We start from the raw sequence: 23,954 nt of genomic DNA, 5'->3' as shown, positions 1-23,954 counted from the left end.
TTCATCAATTATACAGGCTTTGAAAAGAGCAGCAATTCACACCTTAATCACTGTTTCATTCAACTTCTTCTAGCCATGGTGTTACAGCCTGTGGGGAACACATGTATGCTGGAAGACCCAGTGGATGGACCCCTACCAATCTAGCATTTATCACCTATGCAGTTAATAGGCATTATCCTGCTACTGCTAAATAAGCCATTTCAATTAATTTGGACATATCCTTATAGTTGTTGTGTACCAGGTACTGTTTATAAGTGAGTCCCCTTGCTTGACTTCTCATTACGACCTTCCAGAAACTGAATAAATACTGTGTAGCAGAATAGTAGGATATAACACTGACATCATATTGCACAGCATGAACTAGTATAGTCAATAGAGCTCCCCATGATCTGTTCAATTGCTGTGCAAATATCTCAAGTAGAACGAGTGGCAACAAATGTATGTGCTAATAGATGATCAGTTTGCTTTAGACTAAGTAGATGGCCTTTTTAACACATCCTTAACAGGTTCATTATAAGACAATCATTACCTTTTGTAAAGTTAAATGGAGAAACCATTGCAAAGAGGAAATAATTTAATTAAATCATCTACTTACAAGGATTTACACACCGCAACTTATTTCCTTCCTCTTAGAATTCACATTTTCCTAATTTTACAAGTGTAAGGGCTTAAGTGAAGAGTGTGAGTATAACTAGTCTGTAAACATAGTGTAGTTTATTGCACTTGTGTAAGGATGGTGTACTGTGCAGGATATACCCCAGAAACTTATACACTCACCGGCCACTTTATTAGGTACACCATGCTAGTAACGGGTTGGACCCCCTTTTGCCTTCAGAACTGCCTCAATTCTTCGTGGCATAGATTCAACAAGGTGCTGGAAGCATTCCTCAGAGATTTTGGTCCATATTGACATGATGGCATCACACAGTTGCCGCAGATTTGTCGGCTGCACATCCATGATGCGAATCTCCTGTTCCACCACATCCCAAAGATGCTCTATTGGATTGAGATCTGGTGACTGTGGAGGCCATTGGAGTACAGTGAACTCATTGTCATCTTCAAGAAACCAGTCTGAGATGATTCCAGCTTTATGACATGGCGCATTATCCTGCTGAAAGTAGCCATCAGATGTTGGGTACATTGTGGTCATAAAGGGATGGACATGGTCAGCAACAATACTCAGGTAGGCTTTGGCGTTGCAACAATGCTCAATTGGTACCAAGGGGCCCAAAGAGTGCCAAGAAAATATTCCCCACACCATGACACCACCACCACCAGCCTGAACCGTTGATACAAGGCAGGATGGATCCATGCTTTCATGTTGTTGACGTCAAATTCTGACCCTACCATCCGAATGTCGCAGCAGAAATCGAGACTCATCAGACCAGGCAACGTTTTTCCAATCTTCAATTGTCCAATTTCGATGAGCTTGTGCAAATTGTAGCCTCAGTTTCCTGTTCTTAGCTGAAAGGAGTGGCACCCGGTGTGGTCTTTTGCTGCTGTAGCCCATCTGCCTCAAAGTTCGACGTACTGTGCGTTCAGAGATGCTCTTCTGGCTACCTTGGTTGTAACGGGTGGCTATTTGAGTCACTGTTGCCTTTCTATCAGCTCGAACCAGTCTGGCCATTCTCCTCTGACCTCTGGCATCAACAACGCATTTCCGCCCACAGAACTGCCGCTCATTGGATGTTTTTTCTTTTTCGGACCATTCTCTGTAAACCCTAGAGATGGTTGTGCGTGAAAATCCCAGTAGATCAGCAGTTTCTGAAATACTCAGACCAGCCCTTCTGGCACCAACAACCATGCCACGTTCAAAGGCACTCAAATCACCTTTCTTCCCCATACTGATGCTCGGTTTGAACTGCAGGAGATTGTCTTGACCATGTCTACATGCCTAAATGCACTGAGTTGCCGCCATGTGATTGGCTGATTAGAAATTAAGTGTTAACGAGCAGTTGGACAGGTGTACCTAATAAAGTGGCCGGTGAGTGTATGAACTGAACAATATTAGTGGGTGTAACACTGAGGCATATAAGGGGTTGTATGAAATTAGAAAACAATGGCTAAATATACATTATAGTGTTTTTCCAATTATTGCTCTTATTGTTTTCCTTTTCCTCTTTTTTTCCTCTATATTCTATTAACAGTATAGTACGTCGATGATTTCTCTCCTCTTTTGGTAAATAGAGCCAAAGTATTGTTATGCACTGTTATGTCAACAATTCTATTTTCATACATTCAATTGTATTTCATTACTATTACTGTACGTTTTCATATGTTTAGAATTAATACAAATTATTGAAATTATTTATACAGAAAACCATGGTTAAAGTGGTTCCCCCCCTCCCCCTCATCTCCTATTAAGGTGCTATAAAAGTCTTATAGATGCAAGCCCCTCCTCTCCTTCCTTGTATCGGGAATGGGAGTCCTCCAAGCTTTGGACACTGAGAATGGAGAGGTGGCCACACACGCATGGTTTTCTTTATTCATTTCATAGTTATAAAAATAGCCATGTAAGTATTTTTGGTGGTTTTCAGGACACCTCCTGAGGTAAATGGTGAGAAGTGCACATGCACAGCCATCTTTCTATTTATTAGAGATGTATGAGCCTTCAACATTTGGCTAGTTTCGGATTTGGGTGTCTCTGGTGCCATAACCAGAAGTAAAATTATTATACTCTTGGGGCTCTTCAGACCCCTGAGTATACTAGGTGTGGAGGCCCAGGGGAGGTGTAAAAAGTTAAAAACATTTATACTCACTCCCCTCACCTGGAGATCACATGGGCAAGTTGAGCATCTTGGTGCTCGGAACAAATCAATTCGCCCATCTCTATGCAGGATAGAGACCCTGGACCCCTGTTGTTTCCATAGGAGTGGGTTCAAGAAGTATATAAATATTACCAAGCACTTTGTACATAAGCAAACAACCAGGCATTATTATAGAGTTGGATATCTAGGAGATCCCCTTTAAATGACAGCTGTATTAGCCTGTCATTATGCATTCCTTCCAACTATTCTGGATTGCAGGTGTTGTCCCTGTCCTCTGGCGCAGTTGAGTACAATAATGAAGCATTCCCTGCTTTATTTATTATTTAGCGCCATTTATTTACCATTGGGAGGATTTTTTTAGGAGGCTGATTTTGAGGTAGATTCCTGACAAAATTCCTGACCAAAAACTCTGTGTGAACTCAGCCTTATTGTGTTTGCTGTTCCCTGAAGCACTTGCTTAGAGACAGGAGAGAACAGCAAGGTAACAGGAAAGGTATGTTTTGTTTTTGTTCTCCTTTGTTTGATCCATTATACTGTTGGCACCAGGAGTGGACAATATGCAGTATACTATGGGGTCACCAGCAACTTTATACTGTGGGGGCAGCTGGAGGGGGAGATTATGCTGAGGGTGTACCAGGAGGGTGAGTTTATACTGTACAGGCACCAGGATAGAAACTTCATACTGTGAGCGTACTGGAGGCGTAGATTACACTGTGGGGTGAGCTAAAGAGTAACATAATAATGTTTGGACATGCCATGTCAGGGCCACTATAGAGGTGTTTTAGGGTGTACGCGCGTATCACATTGAAAGCAATAGGTAAAAAAGCCTCCCATTGATTTTAATGGAGATAGCGCGTATACCTACACCCATTCAAGTCAATGGGATCTGTTTTTTACGCCGCTCACTTTGAACGAGTTTATGTTCATAATGAGTGAGCATAAACTCCGTGTGAAGGCTCCCTAAGAGATAACAGTGTAAACTTATGAAAATGATCAAATTGCTACTAAATCTAGTTTAGTGTAGACAACTATGATTTATCTTACCAGCACTTTTCATGAACATCAATTTTCAATAAACTTCCTGCCTTTCTAGCTATAATTTTCCATTTGTAGTCCATCTGGAATCAAGAAACCAGCACAAGCTGAACACCTATATACACATATATATTACGCCTCAAGCAAACAATACTGAATAATAAATAACCTATTGCCATAACTAGAGACAGAATATAAGAGCCTGAGGCCTGGGACTGCCTTGCCTGTCCCTAGTGGTGTAAGTATGTATTTACAAGAGATTAAATCTGCGGGGAGGCCATGGAAGGTCAGAACTCCTGGGGCACCAATCTGATGCGTTCAGGTCCTACTTTATTCTGTCTGAAATGACAGGGTAACCCATCCGTGTCTGGGAAGTGCATAAATCAACCTCCAAAAACTAAGTCTGAGGAAATCTGACTACATAATATGATTTAAAATAAAAACTTACAGTACAAAGTTGTTTGTTTTTTTATCACAGTTGTATTAACATAATAATTACCATTAGGATCCTATAAATATTTTACTTGTCTTCTAAAGAGAAAATGAGAAAACATTTATGATCATATTATTATGTAAATTCCATTAATGCTAATTATCTTCAGCAATTTTACATGTAGTGCATATTCCTGCATGAAACGTGTAAGAAGAACTTACCTGTTCACTGGTTTGCAGCATTGTAATGATGGCAGGCTAGTCATCAGTACATGATACAATCAGCATCTGTCGCCCTGTCCATTCTCTATGTCCCCACAGAGGAAAGTGGTAATCTCAAGTTGGTAACTCATGTTGAAAAAAAAAACCTGAATAAAAATACAATTTTCAGGGCTGAATTAAAATGTGTTGTCTCATAAAGACAACAGTTTTCATATGGCCTATTAGGATATGTGGACGTGATATACAGAAGCTCCCACTCAGGACCTTTGTCTATAAGCCACAGTGGAAAGGCACCTATAGAGAGTGGTCCCGGCAGACCCTATCCATCCACCTATTACATGGTTAGACATGTATTAGAATAAATGGCTTGTAATGCTACTTCACCCTTTAGTGTCCAGTGTACACAAGTGTGATAACAGCTGAACACTGGGGTTACAGGACCTGCCTCAATGAATTCATCTTTGGTCCAACTTCAGGCTGAAATTGGGTTGTCATGGTGAGACAATCCTTTTAACTATTATGGCATTTTATTGTTGTTAAACTATAAAGCAGTTTGCCCATGAAAGACATTTATGGCATATTCAACTCTGGGACTCACATGTAGCTTATAAATGAACCACCCAAGTCTCCGTCTCATGGCTTTCCCTCACCCTGTCCTCACTGACACGTCTCTAAGCCCCTGTAACTCCCATAGAAGTGAATGGGAGCTGCAGAAATAACGTAGCTCACTGTTCTACATTGTTCTTATAAGTTTCATTCATATCTAAGAGTTATAGAAACTGCATACCTCAGGGAGGCTGGATTTTAGGACAAGGTAAGGGAAAGAGCTGGATGACAGTCTGGGGGGGGGGGTGTTAGAGCTAGGGTAGAGATATTCTGTGGGTAGGCCACAAATGTATTTCAAGGGCAAGTCCTTGGGTTTTCTAGGAATATTGTATTGAAGACTTATGTTTGTTAATATCAGATCAGTAAGGATGTAGCATTGATCTTCCAGCATTGATAGATCATCTGAGTGAATGTTCTGTGGCAGTGCTGGAAATAGCACAACTATGGCCACTGTGCAGTAACAGGAGGGGAATGTCAAAAGGACCCCTGATATTGATGATCTATCCTAAGGATGTAACATCAGTATGTAAATCCTAGAAAACCTCCTTACCACTGGACTCTTTTATATCCTTCTTTGAGATGGTATTGCTATTGTTTGATCATTGGTGACATTTTAGAAAGATCATTACATATATTGTAGTACATTTTCTTTGAGTTCGGCCTGTTGTCATTTTATGCAGAGATAAGATTTTGGTAAATCTACTACCTTATCTTTAAGAATATCATAACACATTTCATGAGCTCACTATATAAGGAGCTTTAGAAAATGCAAATGCCATATGACTCTGTCTGCGATGTCAGTCATACGGATGACAGCGGATCCCTGAATGATTTCTCATCCTTCTAGACCAGTTTATGAAGTGTGACCATGACTGGATAATGCGCTCAACCATCTCTGCTGAAAGCCTTACTAATCCCATCTTTGACCATCATTAGTTTTCATCACCTCTTAGCATAATGAAAAAACCTATTGTATCACTAAACAGGACTGCAAAATGGATCAAAGGGCCGAACAAACAAAATAGATTAATAAGCACAAGACATAAATACAGAGGGTTTTTTTGTTTTATTTTAATTGTAGACCCTTTTAAGTCTGGATTTACTGTAGACCCTATTTAGCATAACCATTTAGAAAGGAAGTGATGAATGGCAAATATACAATATGCATATGGATATGATATTCTGTTTCATAGATGTCTATTGTCTTGTCACTGGTGATACTGGAACATAGTAACAGAGGACAGTTGCATTTGTGAATATTTTTATATTAATGAATATATTAATTCAATCATATAAAAGTTGAAATTGTTGCTGTAATATTGCAATATAAGACAAGAGTATGTGGCCTAGTTGACAGGGATTCATAATCTTCCTACATGACTTCTGCAATGACTGGGATATTTGACAGCAGTAGAAAGCCCTTAAGCTATGCAGCTATTTCACTGTACTTAACAGTATGGTGCCTGATCCTTTTACCTGTAGCTACTGGTGAGACACCAATATACAGTATATATTGCAGAGTGGCTAAAAGATTCCAAGGTATATCTTGCACATCTTGCACAGGCATACAGGAAAGTCTCAGCAGATTACAGGCATGGGGTTAGAGATTTAAGGGGGGGGAGGAGAAGTACTCCTGGTGAGGGGACAATTGTATGGAAGCAAATGCAACAGAGGGGAGGACTGGGAGTGTTGTGCACCTCCCACAACTTTCTATTTCACACTGGGCTAGTGAATGTCTTTCCCCACACTTCTCCAATATCAGTGCAGGATGGCAGTGAGTGACGTTTGATCAGATTATTACAATCATTGCAGAATAAACAAACCTGTCTAGAGGCGGTAAATAAACCAGCATGGCACAAGTGGCAGGTAGTGCTCTCACAGCCTCATTCATACAGTTTATGTCTACTTTGAAGACTGGATGATGTTGGATTTTCTACCCCCACCTATATATTTATTGCCCACATTGTCATTCGCTGTTGGAGACATCTGTTAAAAAGCTTGCATTTATCCTCTGGCATTTTGGGGCACTACAGCTATGATGGTAATCATCTGGAATGTATTTTTACAAGCAGTTTTGCTGGCACTGGTAAAAGCAAACCAGAAGAGTTCCAGGGATTCTACCAGCTGCAAGCTCAACAAGAAAGTAAGTGAAAACTGCTCAGCACTAAAGGGGAGGGGGAGGCAGGAAACCTAGTCACTGTACTACTCTGTTTGTAGGGGGGGGGCTACATATGTTATTGCATGTGTTATTTGGGAAAACATATTTGTATATAGGAAACATTGGGAAAAATGTGTAGTTTGTTTATTATGTTAATGAATTTTGTTGTTATTTTTGTTGATTGTTTTTGTTATGACTCCTACCATCTTCTTTTAGCTTTTCTATTCTGAGATTTTTGTATGTATGATCTATGCTGCTGAATTTCCCCATGGTGGGGCTATTAAGGTATTATCTTATCTTAATATATATATATATATATATATATATATATATATATATACAATATGTAATATCTATCTATGCTATAGCTATCAATATTTTTACTTAATGCTCATCATGACGCTAGCTTGCTTATGGTATGATGGATGCATCCTCACAGTCTTAACTTTTTTCATTGCTAAAATATACATATTTTTAACAGTGTTTAACCCCGTAATAACTACCTAATAATTTTGTCCAGTAGACTGACATGTGAGCATATGGCTAGAGATTTTCAGTGGGATGTCACTGACAACTGGATACTCCACAGGTTTTAAAGTATTCCTGATTTCTAGATCATGTTCTTACTGAGCACCGTGTAGGATGAACAGGAATAGCACATCTGTGAAATATTTATTTACCAGTGATCTTGTGACTAGTATATTAAAAAGAGGTACAGGTGAACTTGAACTCAAATATGGAGAATTGTATATATACCAATATATGCTTATTCACAGAGTTGACTGAAGGAATTGGTAGTTCATTTACACTGATGCACTGCTTTTTATGTGTTTTATGGCAGCCTACTTATTACAATAGCAATACAATAGAACAATCCAAACAGTTATGTAGCCCAGTTATTTCCTATCACGGCTAATGAAGATAAATAATCTGAATATAAGTAATGGTTAATAATTCTCTATGTCAATGCTTATTTAGTACCATAGACCTCATGATTACTCATCATTACGGATGATTATTTATAGTTAGATTGTTACTGGTATTATGGATATAACCTTCCACAATGAAAGGATAGATAGACAAGTTACATGACCAGGGCAACCTAACATATTCCTTATTTACTTCCTTACAACCTAAGTTCCTTACTATTTTGTTTTTGTGTTTACTCTAGCAAATGAATTTGGTTAAAAAAAATAGTTTTATGACAGTTGAGTTGATCACCAACCACACATGGTAATATACTATTGAAAGAGCATTTCTTACAGCTTCATACCCTACCCCTTCAGCAACCTATACACAAAACTCCCTAAACTATAAATTGCACTCTATCTGAAGGAATAACTGCAGGATAAATATTCCATGAATGGAAATAAAGTATAAAACAGTTCAGCTGTATCTCACACTGGTCACGAGATTCTGACACAGAAACTTCCATGTGATACTAAGGTGGTATTTCCAGTTGGGGTAGCCCAAGGCATTGTGTGGGAAACCATCCAGAATTAGCAATTGCCACTTCTTGAAATTCACAATACAACGTGTACCATAGTCTAAAAGTATATATTGGACATTGTATATGTTCAAACATGTCAGAAGATAGCATCAGTAAAAGGGAGGGGGGTCAAGGGTGGTAATATACTTTAATCTATAGTTGATTACAATAGATTATTTCAACCAAATTAAATCCTTGAAAAATCCTTCAGGAGAAAGTTACATCATTTTAACCTACCTGTGGTAGAGTGGCAATGCCTGGAAAGATATAGGATATGATTAAAATTTATATTTAATAATTGCTAGTTCATAAATGATCTTCCCATAAAACTCCCTTATTCTTCCTCCAGTGTCACTGAACATGTGTGCCCTTTTTTGAATGACTGTAAAGGCCAATATGGATTGAGCTGTGTATGGCTGTGTTGGAAGTTTACCAATCAAATAGAGGTGGTAGCCTAAAGGAAACAACCTCTAGTCACCCCCTGGGTGAGCAGATCTGCTATTCGCTCACCTACACATGTCTGCGTAATATGGCATAGAGATATGGGGCACCCTAACAGGGTATAGATAGTGTGCCCTAATGGCAGTAACTTCAGACTCATATAGCCCATAGGTACTACTGAAATATTTGGCGTTTTAGCTGCCACAGCAACAAATCACAATGCACCAGCTTTCGTTTCTTATTCTATTTTACTACTATAACATTTATATTGTACTGTGTTTGGCTGCCATAGGTAAATAAGAGTTTTTTTTATTTTAAATCACTTTCATAAATTTTCCCCACTATTTTTTTCCCACTTGTACTTTGCCTTGTGCTATATAGCTATTTTAGCTATGCTAATTGGATTCTACAACACTATGCCAATAAAGTTTATTGAAGAAAGATAAGGAGATGCCCAAATATATCACACATCTCTCCGTTATCTGATGTGGATATACACCGGATATATATAAAACTGTTGTAGTGACAATTGTAGTATCGCCCATAGAGACAAATCAGACTCAGCCTTCCAAAGCAGGTGGGAAAATGAAAGCAGTGGTCTGATTGGATGTTATATACCGTAATGGTCTGTGCCATCTTCATTAAACTTTATTGACAGAGTAAAGTAGAGCCCCTTTATTGAAGTTAACTTAGTACCTACAAAAATTGTGTATGGCTGTTTGCTTCAGTGCTGTTTATTCTTAAAGGGGGTATCCGGGGAGCCTTAAAGCTTACCAGTCTATTCTTTGTACAGATTAAGCTTTATTACTAATGTAAACCCCAGTCCCCACAGCCCCATTCTTTACTTTTGCGGAGGGCTGTGGGGGATGCCAAAACTCTGGTTCCGCAGTTTCCACTGCAGCCTTTTCAAATCTGTGATGTCACCGACTCCCACAGATTCAGCCTGCAGCTCCATTCAGTAGAATGGAGTTAATCATGTGACCCAGAGTCGAAACAGCTGCAGGGGAGACAACGACCAGAATTACAGTTTCACCCTTCAGCCCTCTGCAAAAGTAAAGAATGGGGCTCCAGGGGACGGGGTTGCCCATTAATAATAAAGCTTAACCAGTGCAGGAAGTGCATCAGTAAGCTTTATTACTCCACAGATAACCCCTGTAAAGTACTTGCCCAATAATGGAAAAACATGGCTGCCCATAGATTGCATGTGACATTGCACAGCAGTGAAGCTGAGCTACAACATCAGACACAGTCTATGCAATTTTTTTTTAAACGTGGACAACCCATTTATAGGCAATATCAGAATTTGGAAATCCACTTGAAATTCTGTATTTTAAGCACTGATTCAATGACTGCTCAGTATGCTGAATACTATAGTGAGCTACAAGAAAATAGTGCTTGGGCATGTGCAGTAGCGCTCAGAACGGGATTTGAAAGCGCAGGAGCGAGACTGCATGGAGGATGGAGGTGGTTACAACAAGTGAGGAGGAGGGCATAACTCAGCATAAGCAACAGAGGGGGAGTGAAAGAGGTATGATGCAGGGGAGTGTTCACTGGCCCTGGGGAACGCCCAGTATTTAAGAAAAACAACGGGGGGGGGGGGGGGGTCTTTTGAAAAACTAGTGGCACCAGGCATATCAGTATCTCAAAACACATTTTGGCAATGATAGAGCCCCTTTAATAGTAAGGGCAAACAGATACAGGAGAGTCTCTGACCAGCTCTTTGTCAGTAGATACTCCTAAGGAATCAGTTTTAGGAAAAGAAATGTGTGATCCTGGTGCCATTTGTAAACTGTAATTTTAGTATTGCATGCAAGTTTTTCTCTTACTGGGTAAAAGTCAAAAAAGCAAATCTTAAATGGAAAAAGCGTAAGGGAAAATTGATTATACTCAGCCCACTTTCCAGAATATGTCCAAAATGTTACACTCCGCTCCAGATCATCGTCAGCCTTGCATGGACGCTAGCCCCCTCGGCTTGGCGAAAACAGCAAATCCAAAGATAAAAATGATCCAGCAAGGCAAATATCGCTGCTGGATCACTTTTATCTTTAGATTAAAAGTCAAAAAAGGTTAACATTTTTTAAAGAAAAACACTAGGCATGTGTTATGCTGTAGGTAAAAAAAATTAGCCTTAATTCACCACTTGTGGCTAAGGCCCCACGTAGCAATCCACAGCCCAAAACTTTGCGGAAAAGACCGTAGTGGAAACACATCACAATGCATTTTTCTGCAGAGTTTTTTAACAGAAAGAGTTTTTCTCTGCAGACTTTCTTCTTCCATTATACTTATATGGAAAATGCCAGCGATTTTGTGGTATAATTGACATGCTGGCTAATCCCATCTACACATTGCAGAAAAAAATTCTTTGTAAATCCCAGCATGTGAATTATATCTACGGAAATACTGGCTGTTTCCGTATCAGTGTAACTGAAACAGAAAGTCCGACTTGGAAAATTCAGCAGACTTTCTGTGAAAAGCTCCGTGTGAAAAACTTTGTTGTGTTTCCACTGCGTTTTTTCCCGCAGTGCTTTTTTCCTGCAGCTCGCTACATGGAGCTTTAGCCTATAAGTGCATTCACAACTGCTGCATTTTGCATATTAAAGCAATAAGAACCTACAAAGTTTACTTGTTTTTGTATAGGAAACAAAGAAAAGAAAGCTCTTTGAAAGAAGACGAAAGATTTCTGATATCATTTAGATCTTGATGTGTCTTTATTTCGATGAACAGCACCAGAAGTGTTAGTGAGATTACAGTAAAGTGAAATTACATTAAAATTTCAGTCTACACCAAAGCATTTTAATCCACTTTTAAAATTAACATTAGAAATGTAATCATTGGGCTGCATAATCCTGAATGAAAACATTTGGATGGGTACAGAAAATTAATCAATTATAGCAATTTCTGATAGAAAATATTACCATATATACTTGAGTATAAGCTGAATTTTTCAGCCCAGTTTTTGTGCTGAAAAAGCCCCCCTCGGCTTATACTCGAGTCAGCAAAAAAAAAAAAAAAAAAATTTTTTTTTTTTTTTTTTTTAGGGGGGTGGGTCTATGACCAGCCACAATATTAATGTATAGAATCTCCCATAAAATAGTGCAAAAAAAAAATAAATGTTCTAAATCGCTCCTTTCCCTAGAATACATAGAAAAGTAGAAAATGACTGTGAAACACATACACATTAGGTATCCCTGTGTCTGAAAGTGCCCGGTCTACTGAATATAGGGTATCTGCAGTGCTCCTGTTCCATCAGGAAGGGGTTAATAGGAGCACTGCAGATACCCTATGTTCAGCCAGGCTGAATTCCAAGTGGGGGAAAAAAAGGAAGGGAAGGGACAGACAAAACCAAAACACCCCCTCCCCTTCCCCATCACCCAGCATCTACTGCACCCAAAAACTCTGACCATTTTAATTTTTGAAATTTTCCAGTAGCTGCTGCATTTCCCCCCTAGGCTTATACTCGAGTCAATAAGTTTTCCCAGTTTTTTTGTGGTAAAATTGGGGGGGTCGGCTTATATTCGGGTCGGCTTATACTCGAGTATATACGGTATTTTTGTTTCTTAGTAACCATGTAAAATAACCATTGTCAAGACCGCTTGGATAATGGTACTCTGAAGTGCATAAAGTTAGGTTTTGGATTACTTTGAGTGCTAGGGTTTTTCCATGGACATCTACATGTCAACATACCCTTATATTAGTAAAATTCATGACTAGTAACTATATTGATACTGTTAGTTACTGTGGTTAGAAAGGGATACTGCAAAGGTGATACTGTCGTATAATACTATGGGCATAGAGATGGCATCTCCTTAGTGAAGATCACTGGTGGGGAGTGTGTTTTTTGGCAAGCATTTAATTACATGTCAGATATATTATATGCCCATTGTCCATTTATTTGCTACTTGTAAAGGGGCCAGCAGATGGAGAAAGGAGAATCAGCAGGGGAATTTCCATAAATGTAATGGAGGAACTTCACTATAAATAGTACCGCTACATACGATTTGCCGAATCTTAGAAGATAAAAATTATGTGACAGTGTGCACCAGTCAGACCTTAGTGTAATGAAAATTCATTTTAATGGTTAGCTTTTCTGCACGAGAAAAACATGGTACAAAAAATTAGGATTTGGCCAGACTGAAAATACATGTGTCATGTGAACAAACCCCATTCACATTCAGTGAAGTTAATGTAGCCATGTGGATGCTGTTTAAAGATTGTTTAGTAGGCAACAGTCTAGGGGGGAAAAAACTAAGTACAAAGTCTATACAATTAACCAGAAATATCTACCAGACAACTCCAACGCCTACCACTAATATAAACATATCTTCCTATTCATATTATCAGAATTGCACAATTTAGCAGTAGGTGTGCTCATTTAAAGGGATCCTATCATCACTAACACATCAGAATAGCCTTTAGAAAGGCTATTATTCTCCTACCTTTCGATGTCTTCTCGGCGCCTCCATTCGCTTGAAATCCCATTTTTCGTCGGTATGCAAATGAGCTCTCACGCAGCACTAGGGGCGGGCCCCAGCGCTCAAACAGCACTGGGTGCATACCCAATGCTGAGAGAGAACTCTCTCCAGCGCTGCCTCCATCTTCTTCAGCAACGGCCTCTTCATGCGTCTTCTTCCGATGGTTAAAATTCAGCGCATGCGCAAGTCGGCTCTGCTGGTGGGCCTCGGGCAGAGCTGACTTCACATGCGGGTAGCCATTTATTTGTGGCCACTAACGTAAGCAGGCGCAGTACGATCTGTACTCCATAGAACTAAAGGAGCATCCTGCGCTTGCTTGTGTAAGCGGCCACAAAAAAATAGCTGCCCGCATGTGAAGTCAGCTCTGACCAAGGCCCACTGGCAGAGCTGACTTGCGCATGCGTTGAATTTTGACCCTCCATGCGCTGGAAGAAGACACGTGAAAAGGCCGTTGCTGAAGAAGATGGAAGCGGTGCTGGAGAGAGCTCTCTTGCAGCATTGGGGACGCCCCCAGTGCTGTTTGAGTGCTGGGGCCCGCCCCCAGTGCTGCGAGAGAACTCATTTGCATACAGACAAAAACCGGGATTTCAAGCGAATGGCATCGCAGAGAAGATCGAAAGGTATGAGAAGAATAGCCTTTCTTAAGTGTTAGTGAGAAAAAAAAAGAGTTTTATTGATAGGATCCCTTTAAAGGGGATTATGCCACAAAAATAATTTATCCACTATCCATAGGATAAATGATATATTGGTAATTGGTAGGTGCCCAACTGCTCGGACCTCCACCATTCAGAATGTAGTGGTGGATGCAGAATGCATGCCCCAATTCCAAATAAAGGAATTGGCTATCATTTCAATGAGCAGTTGGCACACTCATTGAAGTGATGGGTGGAGGCACCCTTTCTGCATCCTCTGCTTTATTCTTAATGGGACTAAACCATCCCTGTCCGTGGGATCAGTAGAGGGTTCAGCGGTCAAATCCCCGACGCTCATCAATTTATCCCCTTACCTATGGATAGGAAATAAATATTTTTTGTTGTATATCCTAAAATAACCTGAGAAGATCTCTTATTGGAAGAAAAGTTCTGAAAATAATGCACCCAACAAAGCCTGTACAGCAGCATATGGTTGTCTTATGGCAACACGCTAGAGAACATGAAGCCTAAAGCTGACCATTCACATTAGATTTTGGCCTGCCATCGTTTGTCTGAAATGAACTGTGGTTGGTTGGTTGTATGACCAATTATCCCAAACACATGAATAACAATGAACCTTTCAAAGAGCGTTCGACTATCACAGACACTTAGAAAAACAGATGAAAGTCATCATATGCTAATACAGTGCTGAACACAGGAAGTGAAGGGCACTTTGTGGGTGTGTTAGTAGTACAAACACGCCTACTATACAAAAATCTCCCACAGTTCTGTCAGTCTAGCCCTTACACAACAGATCATGGCAGAGACGGTAGATAAAATCCAGACGGTAGATAAAATCCAATGCAACAGATCTTGGTTCTGACCAACTTTAGTTGATGGTTGGCTGTATGGGGCGAACTGTCATAGGTTTATGTGTCACCAACCAACAGCAGACAGTTTAAAAGCTCCCACTCCAGAAGTCTAAAATCTAATGTGTATGACTAGCTTTATCCTTAAGGCTGGGGCTAAAAGACAATTTTGGCCGCAACTCCTGTTGTATAACCAAATATCATTGTGTCACCCGGAATACCTATACTAAAACAAGTGAATGAGATTGCAGCACAACCCCAATGTTAAGTGGTTGACAAAAAGATTGAGCAGTGATTTATCTGTTTGAGACTAAGGAGTCAACTCATGGCCAAAATTACCTTGTAGGCCCAGTCTTGTACATAAAAAGTTAGATTTACAAAATCTAGGAAAACTGGATGATGGTTATAATTAGACTTGCAATATTGGTTATAAATCAGCTTACTTGAAATGGTTCAAGAAGAACTAATGGAACAGAATTTGTAAAAACCTGCCATAAGAAAACTTGTCGAGGATCTTTAGTTACAAGTATTTTTCTGGGGAGGGCGGACGCTTGTTGTGTAGAAACTATACAAATAAGTGTAAAGGTAAGTTCGCAATGAGTTTTTTGGTCAGGGTTTTGAGGCCGTATCCGCTTCAAAACCCTGACCAAATAGACGGCTCCCATTGAAATCAATGGGAGCCGCTCAGGTCTTTTTTCCGGGAGTCGGAAGAAACGGCTCCCAGAAAAAAAGAAGCGAGGTGCTCATTGTTCAAGCCAAGTCGCCTCGCGATTCGGCCTGAAGACACACCCTCCTCCGGACTAGGCCCATTGATTGTGCCTAATCTGTAGCGGAGTGCACAGCTGGATGCCGATGCAGTGCACTGGCTTTCAGTCGCAGCTACCCAGTTTTTGGATCGGAACCTGAGGCGGCCTCCGCCTCAAGTTCCGATCCATAAGACCCCATGTGAACTTACCCTAAGGAGTCTTCTCATTCATTCATTCATTCATTCATTCATTCATCCATTCATTCAGCTGAGCAGTTGGGTAAACCAGTATCTGTTTGGTATCATCTGTGGGTAGTGATGGTAATGGGATCTGGTGGGTGATATAGAGTTATGTGGAGTGTGTGCTTGTTCTGTTTGCCTTGCGCCTTCCTCTTTACTAGGACTGTTTATTTTACTCAGTTCTCATCTCCCTGCCAAGCACTTCATTCACTGGAACCTGAGCCTCTTCCTCTGCAGCCGATGATCAGAGGAGGCTGAAGTCTCTAGACATAACCATTACTGCTTCATTAGCTCCCTTTATTCCATCTCCTGTTCCCATTATGGCGGTTTCCATTAGCATTTTAATGAAGTGAGATTCACACTGTTAGCTCTACCTTTCTTATACAACTCACACAATTAAGGTTAGAGATTATTCTTTAATATGCAGCACCTTTCATGTTGCATGCAAATTCGGCATAACTCCACTCTCACTGCTTGAGCTACTAATGACTTACTGTAACGCTAAGCTTCACCCTTTCATACTTACACATGGGATCCTATGACAATCATATTTTTTTTCTAGTTTACGTAAAAAATGCGTAATTTTTTTACACTTTAGCTAGGGTTATAATTTTACAGGATCCCAAAAAAATATTTAATGGATCTTGCTTCTTGTGTAATTTTTAAATTTGCCGTTCTAAAAGCACTTCAGCACCAGGACATTTTTCCTGGTTCATAGTGAGGTAGTGGCATGATTTCTTTGTTTTTACCTTTTTTTTTGTCTTTGTATTTAATTTTTTTTTCTATACATTTTGCCTCCATAAGGTCATAATAGACCATTGGAGGGCATTTTATTACTACTAAATTAATATAACTATATTTTTCCTGATTTCCCCTGTAACTGGAACTTATATATTAACCCCAGTTACAGGATGAATTAATCCTCCTAACCTGAAATGCAGTGCTGATCTGTTCCTCTATGTATAAAGTCTATGAGTTGTCCAGACATAGTTAAAGAGGAACTTGTCCTCTAACATCATGTATTCTACAAATCTGACAGTTATGCTGGTATCTGCCCTGGTAGCAGAGATATTGGTGTCATTAGTTTAGTATCAATATCACTGCACCATTGGAGGGACCAACCCTCTGTCCTTTCTAGGTGGTGAGCAATGCCCTCCCTGACAATACAAGACTATAAAAAGTATACCATCAGTTAAGCATTCCTCACTGCCCAGCAATGATGCTGAGCTATGAGGCTGGTCAATCTGACAGTGCAGAGATATTGGTACTGAAACTAATGCCACCGATATCTCTGTAATATAACTGCAAAACCTTCATTTTAATTCAGCGCATTGTCACCTTCGCAGCTGTATATAGTGCCACTCAGCTCACTAGATCAAACATAGGTTACGTTTCTACTACCGTAAGTCTAGCCACTGCAATGAGAGCCCTATCTGGTAAATTTCTATGAAGAATAACCGAGGAACAGCACAATTCAATTGGGATTCACTGGGGGTTATTAATCATCTGCCTCTTTTCTAACCATATTTTTCGCAGGTGAGCCTTTTTTACACCAGTTTTACTGTGGTGTCTGTTTATGATGAAGGCGCCTCCTTGTTAAATGTTGTGCACATGTTAGGTAGTTTAGAGCCGAGGGGCAGTCTGACCTGACAGGCTTTTTTACACTGCACTTATGTACTGGAGTGTATTTGCTACTTTTATTGCCATTTTGTACTGTGTTAGGGAATTGCTAGGACAGCAATTCCCCAGTAGCTGTAGAAAACCTTAGGACGGGACACAAGAGACAGTGAGCCCTAAGCTGAAGCCCCCAACTGTCCCTTCCTATTGCCAGGCCCTGTCCTACGTAATAGGCAGCAACTCGAAGACGGTCCCTTCCTGTATATGTGATACACAAAACGCAGACAAGATGGCAACAACAAAGGGAGGTCAGCTAGCCAAGGGTCAGTAAATAGTAGAGCGATGCAGTGCCAAATCGGAGTCCAAAGAATAGTCAGTAGGGAAAGCCAGAGGTCAAAGATTAGAATGCAAGCAAGAATAGTGACAGCAAAAAGCAAGTACGCACAATGCAATAGCAAGCACTGGTGTGAATGAGAGCCAAGACTAAATAGGGAGGAAGAACCCGCCCAGAACCTGATAGGAAGGCAGGCTGTCAATCACAGGGCAAGGCAAAAATTAACCACTTAATGGACAGAGGCAACAAGGGCAGAAGATGGGTGTGATGCAAAATTCAATCACAGAACTAGAGCCGTGTTCACACAGTGCAAGCAAAATCTTTAAGCAAAGAACCAAACTGCACACGCCTCCTGCACCGCAGCATGCGAGCAGAGGGTGGCGCAGAGACCCAAACAGGCAGAGATGTTACAGTAAGATGGTGGCAGTAATAAATACAGCATGTTTAGGCCACACCCCCTTTTCTCAAGAGATAGTGATGAGGGCAGCAAAACATCTTGAAAAAGGGGCACAAATGGTTCATAAATAAAGCGCATGGCAGAAAAAGACTGAAAAAAATTGATTCATAAATGTGACTCAATGTGTCTATTCACAAGTCTGCTTTTTTGACAGTCTGTTTTTCAGTCATGAAAAAACTGACGTTCAGGCTAAGGCCCCACATTGTGGAAATGCAGTTTTTTTTGTTGCAGATTTTGCTGTGTTTTTTTGAGCCAAAGCCAAGAGTGACAACACATTCTGTCATATTTGTATAATCTTACATAAAGATGCAATAATTAGAAAGTCATTTGCATAGTATTAGCACTTAGTACTTTGCTAGCATTTTAGGGCACTGACAGATGGCGTTTCGGATGCACCAAGCAATGCTGAGGTTCTTTACTTATAAGTAAAACATTACTATAGGCTATTTCTTATGAGGATGGGTCACATGGCCATTATAGAACACATGAATATCAATTGGTCTATATTCACATGGCACTATAAGGGTAAGTTCACACAGGGTTTTTTGGATCGGAACCTGAGGCGGAGACACTGCACCGGCATCCAGCTGCACACTCTGCTCCAGATTAGGCCCAATGAATGGGCCTAGTCTGGAGGAGGGTGTGTCTTCAGGCCGAATCGCGAGACAACTCGGCCTGAAGAATGAGCATCTCGCTTCTTTGATTTCAATGGGAGCCGTCTTTTTGGTCAGGGTTTTCAGGTGGATACAGTCTCAAAACCCAAAATTCCGTGTGAACTTACCCCAAATGTCTGTTTTGATGGACAAAGATATTGAGGCTAATGCCCCAAGTTGCAGAAAAGTAACTTTTTTGTCGCAGATTTTGATATGTTTTATTGAGGCAAAGTCAGGAGTGGATTGAGCAGAAGGTAGAAGTATAAAAACTTCATGTATATTACCCCTTTCGTTTGTAGCCATTAGGAATAAATTATGTGAGATCACAAAAAAGAAGTTCTGTCATTCAAGGCAATTTTTTGTACTGCAGTGTAGTCGAATTCCAGATTCTCTTACTATAGGGTATATCCAATAATGCGGTAAGGCAGGTGCCTTTAGTCATTGGAAATAAAAGCTGTCTGACAAAGGCTTGGCCGTCAACCTTATACACATGCATTCTGTGCTTGGCCAAGCAGTGCATGTGTTGTGAACGGGAGCTAAAAGTCAGCAACTAATCTCACCAGGAACAAATAGATCAGGCGAAAGACAGCATATGCTTTGGAGTTTATGGGAGAATCCTTGTTACAGTAACACTGTAGCTGACTTTTCATATGAATGGGATTATGTAGACACCATACATGTGGCTTGTAAAGTGTGTGAAGGAAGTGTTAGCTTGTTCTACTGTGTTTCTTAATTGGTTTGTTTGCATGCCAATGGACCTCTGCTGTGCTTAGCCACTGTGAACTTAATGCAAGGCTTAATCCGGAATGTCTACTAAATTTTCTTTACTCAATCTGGATCTGTGTTTTGTGTGGGTATAAAATGGCTTCCGTAGTGATACATCACCTGTTATCACCCAATAAATTTGCTTTACAATATGCAGTGATTGGTTGGACAATGCCTGCTTACTTTCTGTACTAGTTTTTATTCATAATGGGTGTGATTTATCCTCTGTGCTAGTCTTCTGGTATAGAGGGATGATATTGTGGTACACATTTTTGCAAGACTTTTCTTATGCGAAATGTGTTCTGCAACCCCTGGTCTTCCCCTCGCTCGCAGCACTGTGCGAATGTGGGATAGACACAGCAGAACAGGCTGGGGTGGGACGTCTCGGCCCAATATTCATTTTAACTCACTCTAGTTTTCTCACTGGCATAGATCTGAATCCTGGCACAGGGACGTGGACCCGCTTTATTAAGGGGATGCAGTCTCTTCATAAATCACTCATTCCTTGCAACAGTTGGGGCCTTTAGTTATAATAAATCTACCCCAGTGTTATAAAAATAAATACATGTTTGCATACAGTTGGTGATACTTACTACTTCTGGCTATTGTTCCAGGGTGTCGTGGCCATAGTTAATACTACTAAATAACAGCAGTTGAAAAGCAACAGAAATCTTTAATAAATCAATGTTCACTTAATATGGACCTGTCCCTTCTCCTCACTCACCTGTTTTACTAAACCCTTGTATTCCCCCTGAAATAACAATCCTTTTCTCATAAGTCTGAATTGTGTAATTCCATTATTATTCCTCCTAGAAATGTATAAATAAATTGACAACTGGGCAAATAAAAGGCGAGTGTTTCTACATAATCTGACACTGGCTGCACCAATTGCACAATGTCACAGTATGTAGGCAGGGGTGAACTCTTTGCTGCTGGGTGGCGAACTCTCATAGATTGTAAGCCCTCGCGGGCAGAGCCCTCTACCCCACTGTGCCAGTCGGTCATTGTAAGTATTATATCTACCTGTATAATTTGTGTATTATATGTAACCCCCAAATGTAAAGCACCATGGAACTAATGGTGCTATATAAATAAACAATAATACTAATATAGAAAAGCACCCCCCCCCCCAAAAAAAAAAAAAAAAAAAAAAAAAAAAAAGATACTCACCTGGCTATCTTTGGTTTTGTGATGGGACCCTCCTAATTAGGACACGCTCCTGCATTGGCAGATTAAAAAATCCCCTTATTTGCCCCCTCATAGTAGAACACCCTCTTTTTTGGCCCCTGCACGATATATTACCCCCTTTTTTTCTGGCCCTCCACATGGTACTGTAAGCCCTAAATGGGACAGTAATTGACAATGCCTGTAAAGCGCTGCGGAATATGATGGTGCTATGTAAGTAAGCAAAATAAAGAAAATAAATACACACAGTATATGACCCCAATTTTTTTGCTTTCCGCATGGTATATGACCACCTTTTCCTGGCCCATCACACGGTATTTGAACCCTTTTTCTGTCCAATTACACCATATATAACCCCCCACGCTGTATGACCCTTTTCTTTGCCCTCACACAGTATATGACCCACTATTTTTGCCACCCACAGTATTTGACCCCTATACAGTATATGACTCTTTTCTTATGCCACCACCACAATATATGACCACTTTCTTATGGTCCCCACACAGTATCTGACCCTTTTTATGGCCTCCACACAGTATATGATCCCTTTTTAAGGCCCTAACATAGTATATGATCTTCTTTTCTTTTTACCCCCCCCCCCCCCATACACAGCATATGATCCCCCTACTTATGGCCCCCACACAGTATATGAACCCTATTTTAAAACTCATCCGCAAAATATGATGCTTTTTTTCCCTCCATCCCCACACAGAGTAGCAAGCAATAATTTGTACTCACCTGTCCATACTCTTCTCCTGGCCGCCCTCCACTGCCCCCTACAGAGTCTTAGGAGGCAGTTCACCTTTTGTTCCTTTTTGCTATAACGCCTCCCAGTAAATATTTTCAAAGAAGCTCCTAAACCACAAGTTAAAATCTATAACAACCTCCAGCATCTACCATGTCCCATTTATAACAAAGCCCTCTTGAGCATTCCCAGACACCAGAGCTCAGGTCCAATTGCTACTTTTCATCCCATTCACCCCCGAAACCACTGTATTTGTGGAATTCTAGTTTATACATTCTTTAACAGTGCTCTGAAATAAAAAAAACTTTCCATAATTCAAATTTTGTCTCATTTCAGGAACCATAACTAGAAGTATGTATTCTATTGTTCTCCTCTGAATGTTCTCATGAGACCCTGGTGATATAAAACAGTATATATTTATTGATGTGTATCCTTGGTGATGTACAAATGCCAAAAGCATCTGCTTTAAAATGTCACTTTTAATCCTTCACATTGTTTGGCTACCTGAATTACCTGTACATGGGTAGAAACATCTGCTAGATTACAACATTTGGATCCAACTATCCCCCAGTGTCCGCTGCTAATCCTTGCAGCTATTGCTATGGACATTACATATTTTCATAAAATTACTTTCCACTGTAACTCTGAAACCTGTTTTTACTCATTTTTCTGGTTGAACTTTAACGTGGATCAGCCTGGATATGGAAGATGTTTCTCTTATGGTGGTTGTTATGTGCATGCTGGGAATTATTGTACAAATGTTATGTTGTAAGTCCCAAACCAAAGACACCACTGTGTCTGTAGAGTCTGTTCAACACCAGTGGTAGGTATTCTTTCTGCCTTGTAAATACCGTATATACTCGAGTATAAGCCGAATTTTTCAGCACAGTTTTTGTGTTGAAAAAGTCCCCCTCGGCTTATACGCGAGTCAGCAAAAAAAAAATATATATATATATATTTATTTTTTAGGGGGGGAGGTCTATGACCAGCAGCAACTGAAGAAACTTTAAAAAAAAAAAAATTAAAAATTCTAAATCACTCCTTTCCCTAGAATAGACACAAAAGTAGAAAATGACTGTGAAACACATACAGTCATGGCCAAAAGTTTTGAGAATGATAAATATTAATTTTTACAAAGTCTATTGCTTCAGTTTTTCTAATGGCAATTTGCATATACTCCAGAGTGTTATAAAGAGTGATCAGCTTAACAGCAATTACTTGCAAAGTCAATATTTGCCTAGAAAATGAACTTTATCCCCCAAAACACATTTCAACATCATTGCAGCCCTGCCTTAAAAGGACCAGCTAACATCGTTTCAGTGATTGCTCCATTAACACAGGTGTGGGTGTTGATGAGGACAGGGCTGGAGATCAATCTGTCATGATTAAGTAAGAATGACACCACTGGACACTTTAAAAGGAGGCTGGTGCTTGGCATCATTGTTTCTCTTCTGTTAACCATGGTTATCTCTAAAGAAACACGTGCAGTCATCATTGCACTGCACAAAAATGGCCTAACTGGAAGAGTATCGCAGCTAGAAAGATTGCACCTCAGTCAACAATCTATCGCATCATCAAAAACTTCAAGGAGAGAGGTTCCATTGTTGGCAAAAAGGCTCTAGGGTGCCCAAGAAAGACTAGCAAGTGCCAGGACCGTCTCTTAAAAGTGTTTCAGCTGCGGGATCGGGCTACCAGCAGTGCAGAGCTTGCTCAGGAATGGCAGCAGGCAGGTGTGAGTGCATCTGCACGCACTGTGAGGCGGAGACTCTTGGAGCAAGGCCTGGTGTCAAGGAGGGCAGCAAAGAAGCCACTTCTCTCCAGAAAAACATCAGGGACAGACTGATATTCTGCAAAAGGTATAGGGAGTGGACTGCTGAGGACTGGGGTAAAGTCATTTTCTCTGATGAATCCCCTTTTCGATTGTTTGGGACATCTGGAAAACAGATTATTCGGAGAAGACGAGGTGAGCGCTACCACCAGTCTTGTCTCATGCCAACTGTAAAGCATCCTGAAACCATTCATGTGTGCGGTTGCTTCTCAGCCAAGAGAATCGGCTCTCTCACAGTCTTGCCTAAAAACACAGCCATGA

At 40.3% G+C, this 23,954-nt stretch overlaps 1 protein-coding gene across 1 annotated transcript in view; it reads left to right on the top strand.

The window, feature by feature from the left end:
- The first annotated feature begins 7,056 nt into the window (after window positions 1–7,056).
- TRABD2A (TraB domain containing 2A) overlaps window positions 7,057–23,954 on the top strand; it is a 78,171-nt gene continuing 61,273 nt past the window's right edge. Inside the window, exon 1 of the mRNA XM_075280449.1 lies at window positions 7,057–7,206. Within this exon, the coding sequence (XP_075136550.1) occupies window positions 7,099–7,206 (108 nt within the window). The 5' untranslated portion in view covers window positions 7,057–7,098. The remainder of the gene's footprint in view (window positions 7,207–23,954) is intronic.

This window comes from Leptodactylus fuscus, chromosome 1 (genome assembly GCF_031893055.1).
Source record: "Leptodactylus fuscus isolate aLepFus1 chromosome 1, aLepFus1.hap2, whole genome shotgun sequence".
NCBI classification, from domain to species: Eukaryota; Metazoa; Chordata; class Amphibia; order Anura; family Leptodactylidae; genus Leptodactylus; species Leptodactylus fuscus.
Note: the sequence above shows the minus strand (reverse complement) of the source record. Positions and strands in the feature narration are given on the sequence as shown.